General features: G+C 36.2%; 1 protein-coding gene across 2 annotated transcripts in view; it reads right to left on the reverse strand.

The window, feature by feature from the left end:
• MRPS28 (mitochondrial ribosomal protein S28) overlaps positions 1–6000 on the reverse strand; it is a 114948-nt gene that overhangs the window by 86968 nt on the left and 21980 nt on the right. For both annotated transcript variants that reach the window (XM_008585474.1, XM_008585476.1), the window contains exon 2: positions 3447–3628. In XM_008585474.1, coding sequence (XP_008583696.1) covers positions 3447–3628 — 182 coding nt within the window. The remainder of the gene's footprint in view (positions 1–3446; positions 3629–6000) is intronic.

A 6000-nucleotide genomic window follows, 5' to 3' on the forward strand; every position in this document is an offset into this window, starting at 1 on the left:
TTCCAAGGCAACCGAACTAATCAATGCCATAAAGCAATTCTTTGGGTTTAACAAAAATTTTTAGGAATTTACTCATTTACTTACAAATTTACTGTAAGAACTAGCATCATCTCAAATAGGATTTGGAATCCAATAATCACATCTTATTTTTGCTACTGTTCCTACTGGAGGTGTTAAAGTCACAACCATGATAAATGGTCATGTCCAAAACACTCAGCACCTTGATTGGTTCAACAAACACCATTCTGATATGTGACAATCCCTATCAAGGGCATCAGTGAACAGGCAGTCAACCCAGGCAAAACCCCAACCCAGTTACAGTTACACTTCACTTATCAGGAAGTTAGTTATCTGGTGACATCAAGAATCTACAGAACCCAGTGAGAGTTAAACAGAAGAAGTTTGGAAGCTGTCAAAATACATGTTAAAGTCCATGCACTAAAGTACATGCACTTTACTTATACAAGAGGCTGCTAGGTCCTTACTCAAACACTATTTGTTCTTATTTTAAGCACAATAAACTTGGTGACCAATTTCCCAAGTATCACCATATTGGAAGAAGAGGCCTAAGAAAGCTATAAAAAAGCAAACATGGGCATAACAGCAGAGAAGGAGAGATGACACCCAAAGGTGAAACCATAGAACTGGGGGGTTACGTGGTTATGGAGCAATAATTCTATATATTCGCATTATGGTACAATACAAAAGTTAGGCCTAAGAAAGCTATAAAAAAGCAAACATGGGCATAACAGCAGAGAAGGAGAGATGACACCGAAAGGTGAAACCATAGAACTGGGGGGTTACGTGGTTATGGAGCAATAATTCTATATATTCGCATTATGGTACAATACAAAAGTTAATGTTTACAATTATGACCCTGGGTCATCAAAAACAAAAACAAAATGTTAAACTGCTTTAGGTCTAACAAAGTTCATATAAAGTAGATGATACATTTTATACAGAAGAACCAAAGAATTAAAAATTAAGTATTAAATGTATAAACTTTCTATTATTTGCAGAATAAACTTTTTTGAAATATACCATTTCCAAATAACATGAGGCATGCTGACTTTAAGCAACTAATTACTATCAATATCAACCAGTTCCTGAGAGTACAGATCTTACCATAATTATGAGACAGATCTATTCCAAAACAAAGCTTGGACCTGCTAGTCACTAGCTTATTGGCAGTAACACTGTCCATACACACTATACCATTGTCTAAGTCCATTCAGGCTGCTATAACAAAGTATCATAAACTGGGTAGCTTATAAACAACAGAAACTTATTTCTCACAGTTCTAGAGGCTGGGAAGTCCAAGATAAAGGTGGCGGCAGATTTGGTGTCCAGTGAAGGACCAGTCCTGGTTCATAAATGGTGCCTTCTCACTGTGTCCTCACATGATGGAAGGGGCAAGGCAGCTCTCTGGGGCCTCTTTTATAAGGGCACTAATCACTTCCATATGGCCCTACCTCCCAAAAGCATCACACTGGTGATTATGTTTCAACATATGAATTCTGACCGTAGCAGAAACAAACATTCAGACCATAGCAACCATGGACAAGAATATTATAATAGATGACCTACCATTTTCTAACAGACCTCCACAGAGCTTCACCACCACACTGTCTTCAGGGTCCCTAGTAAGAAACTATATCATATTTGAGACTATTTTAGGAGGTCTCTATAATACTTGGGTAACTATATGTTGAATGATTTAGAGAGCAACACAGTATGGTGAAAGAGCACTGATGGGCTTTGGACACACACAGCACTAGGTTTGAATCTCTGCTTTGTTAATTCCTAGTACTGTGACTGCAGCACATTATTTATGCTCGGAGACTCATTTCTTCATTTGGAAAATGGAGATAATATCACCTACTTTATATGGTTCTTAAAAGAATAAATGAGACAATATACATAAAATGCCAATGTAGGTTTTCAAGAAACTAGCTATGGTAGCACCACTCGTCCATTATGGTTTTGCTTTTCCACAGTTTGAAGTTACCCGCAATCAACCACACTCCGAAAATATTAAATGAAAAATTCCATAAATAAATAATTCGTAAGCTTTAAATTGCATGCTGTTTGAGTAGCATGAAATAAAATCTTGTGGTCCATCCCCAGACATGAATTGTCCCTTTGTCCAGCATATCCACACTGTAGATACCACCCAGCCCTCAGTCACTTAGTGGCCATCCTGGTTATCAGATAGACTGTCACAGTATTGTGGTGCATGTGTGCAAGTAACCCTTATTTTACTTCATAATGGCCCCAAAGCACAAGAGTAGTGATGTTGGCATATTGTTATAATTATTCTATTTCATTACAGTTAGCCCTCTGTATCTGTGAATTCCACATCCACAGATTCAACCAACCACAGATCAAAAATATTAACAACATAAAAAATAAGACAATAGAAAAATGATACAAATAAAAAACAATACAGTATAACAACTACTTACATAGCATTACACTGTATTAGGTATTATGGGTAATCTAGAGATGACTTCAAGTATACAGGAGGATATGCAATTACTGTAATTCTCCCTAAGATGCCATTGATTACTAGAATCATCATTATTCATATACTAATAAGAGGAAAAAACACTGCCAATTAAATGATAAACCATCACCTGTAAGATGCAACCTGATATCAGAAACACTGAAATCTAAATAATTTACACATTAAAAACGATTGAAAAAAATAATTTCCATCTTGTTTACTATTGTTTTCCCATTTCAGAATCTTAGTTCAACATCTCCTTAACTCTTAATATTCTGCTCATAGATCTCCCACATTAGTGCTTTCTCCAATGCATATTTACATTCATAAATATCTCTATCTGCCTAGACTATAAATAGTATCAATTCTATTTATATAACATGAAAAATAATAATCCTGAAAAGAGATGTGAAATAATAAGAAAAGAAAATGATAAAGCATCAGAATTCGGTGGAATAAGAGAAAGAAACACGAAGAAGCGGAAAGGGGAGGCTTCGCTGAGATGCAGGAGAGACTGTCAAATAGAAGAGGGGCAAAAAAGGTTACAAGCAAAAAGGTCTGAGCAGCATATCCTACTACAAAGTTGGTTTTAATTTTATCATGTGGACTGGTTTAATATCAGGATGAACATTCAAATCTTCCCCAAAACTGTTCTTACTGCTTTGAGAAGACATGAATGCGATCTAACATGACTAAAAAGTATTTTTAAGCACTTTAGACTTTTATGTTAAGAACATTACCATGAGAAATAAATATATTGTCTGTCTTTTCAAAAATCACCTAAGTCCAACAATATGGGGGTACTACAAAAAGTTCATGGAAAGATTTGTATTATCTTTTAATTCTATTTTTCCATGAACTTTCTGAAGTACCTTCATACTTTTCAGGTATCTCAACTTTTATGAATACTCTTAAAGTACTCGGAAATGATTCTACTTACTCTCCATCCACTTCTGGTCTTCTACATACACAGTGAAACTTGGCACCAAAATCTATATAAAGATCATTCTCCACAATATGAAAGATTCGTCCAATGACCAGTTTATCCTTAGCAGGTCCCATCTGTGTAAGAGGTGAATGTCTCAGCATGGATGCGAAGGATTCCACATTTTTCGGAGACTCCTAAATATGAAAAGAAATATTGATATATATATAATTTAACATAAAGATATAATAAAATCTTAATGGGGAAATTTTTTAAAGTTAATTTGCTGTACATTTATATTTTATAGCAATAATAAAAAATTTTAAGTGGAAATTTGCTTAAAAAAGCCAGTTGTGCTCTTCAACTTTTCTCTCCCTCCCTTTCCTTCCTGAAGAAGAGCCAGAGAAAAGTGGACATCTGTGCTTGGCAGGGAATGGCAGGGATTGGTGGTCCCGAGTGGGGTCTCAAGAGCCCAGGAAGGATAAGAGAGCAAGAGAAGGTCTGTATACAAAGCCTCCCAGAATAGGGGAAGGGAGGAATTGCCAGAGCCTGAGCATGTGAGGAGGGCATCCAAGGAGGCAATTGACTTTATTCCTAGTACTGACCATCCGTAAAAATTGCCTTCTAATTCGGGTTTAGTGTGAGTGACTATTCTTTTAATACAAATTCAAACATATGTTAAGATAAAAATGATTAAGGGCCTTTCATCAAATCTGTCTCAACAGGGATTCTTGTTATATAATATTCTTAAATGACCTGAATTTGTTATGATTTTCTTCTTTTTCCTAAAGTAAAATTCCAAAGGAAAAATAGCTTCTTTGTTTTTTGCTGCTCACCTTCTAGGAGTCTTTTACATACTGAATTCATTTGAAGTATGACTGACCATATAGAGTAGTCTGATTACTCCTATTTTTTCTTGTAAAAAATGTTTCCAAACACACGCTTTTTCAGAAATCCATGAGCACAGATTTGTGCCTTCTATTCATCTTTAATTTGTGTAAGGTGTGGTGTGTGTGTTCTCTGGCACAAACTCTGGGAAATACTATATTTCTATTTGTAAGAACTGATCACAGAAGAATATTAACAACTTGATCTGACTACCTACATCCTATATTTGGAATGAGTTTTCCATTTGTTATTCAAGAGAGAATTACTAAGAGTTCAGCAGCATATTTACTTTTAAAACTACAACACTATATTTATGACTTAATTTTAATGCATGTACTACTCCAAGGATTACAAACTCAAATGACATGTCAGGTAGGGGCTTGCCAAGCAGAGAATATATGCCCAGTTTAAAAGGTACAGCCACTACTCAGCTCTAGCTATAGTTGCAATTCAAGTCCAGTTGTTGCCACATTTTGATTTTCCAAGAAAAGCCAGATATCCACATATTAATGTGAAATTTCCAACTGTTAAATACTTTTATGTTAAAAAAAAAAAAAGTTTTCCATTTTACAAATCTGGCAAAACAAATCCAGGTGTTGAATTTGGCCCGTGGACCACAAGTTTATGACCTCTGCCTCAGGAAAAAGAAAGTCAAGACATTTGGCTGATGCCAAGTCCTTGGTGCTAAAGAGAAAGTATGGTGATGAATTTATTTCAGTGGGGTGAAACTCACTGGGAAGGAACCCTTAGTACAGAAGTCAATCTAAACAAAACACGAGTCAGTGGACCTAGATGCCAACTAGAGGTGAAAGGATAGCCAGGAATGTACACTATGAGCTATAACACTAGTTTTTATAATTCCACAAAGTATAACATTAGAAGTCCTTAAACAAGCACCTTGAAAAAACAGTTCTTTCTTGCAGAGAGTGAAGGTTAAAACACATCCTACAGGTTCAACACAGACACAGCTATGACCTGCCCTCTAGAGGTAGTGCAAAGAAAGTATTACTAAGCAAGCCATCAGTGACAAGAGCAGCTACTATGATCCTCTGCTGGGAGCCACTACACCATCCACAAAAGCTGCCACCAGAGCAGCTGAGAAGCATTGCTTAAGGGAAAAGCAGACAGAGTATCAACGGGGCAGTCTTGTCCTACTTACAATCAGGGAGAGTCCCGCCCAGTTTTCTCTATGACCTGCTTTCCCATTACTCCACTTCTGCAGTTGATATCTACCAGGCTTCCTCTCTTTTTCTTTTGACAGACTTTCAATTGAAGCCACAGTCTAATTAAAACAGTCTTAGATGAGAGGAAGATCCAGTAGTAGATCCAGTAGCTACACATCTACTGGAGATAATCTGGCCATCACTAGGCCTGTTCCTAAAATAGCAATCTCCTTTACAACTGTGAAGAGATGTTTGGGCTGAGATGAGTATGATAGTAAGTGGTATTTTCCCCTTTGGTTTCAGAAAATTATTGTGTTCTCAACTATTTAGATTCTCTTGACATTTTCAGTAAATCTGTTGTGAAATATGTATTACATTATAAACTTTTTAAAATCACAAATAATTATTTTTTAAAGGCAACTTTATTTTATTTATTTATTTATTTATTTATTTATTCCTTTTTTCGTGTCCAGCAACGGATCGCAACCCTCAGTGTCGCGCCCGGACCGGACCGGGAC

Source organism: Galeopterus variegatus, unplaced genomic scaffold, assembly GCF_000696425.1.
Source record: "Galeopterus variegatus unplaced genomic scaffold, G_variegatus-3.0.2 Scaffold3589, whole genome shotgun sequence".
In the NCBI taxonomy this organism is placed as follows: Eukaryota; Metazoa; Chordata; class Mammalia; order Dermoptera; family Cynocephalidae; genus Galeopterus; species Galeopterus variegatus.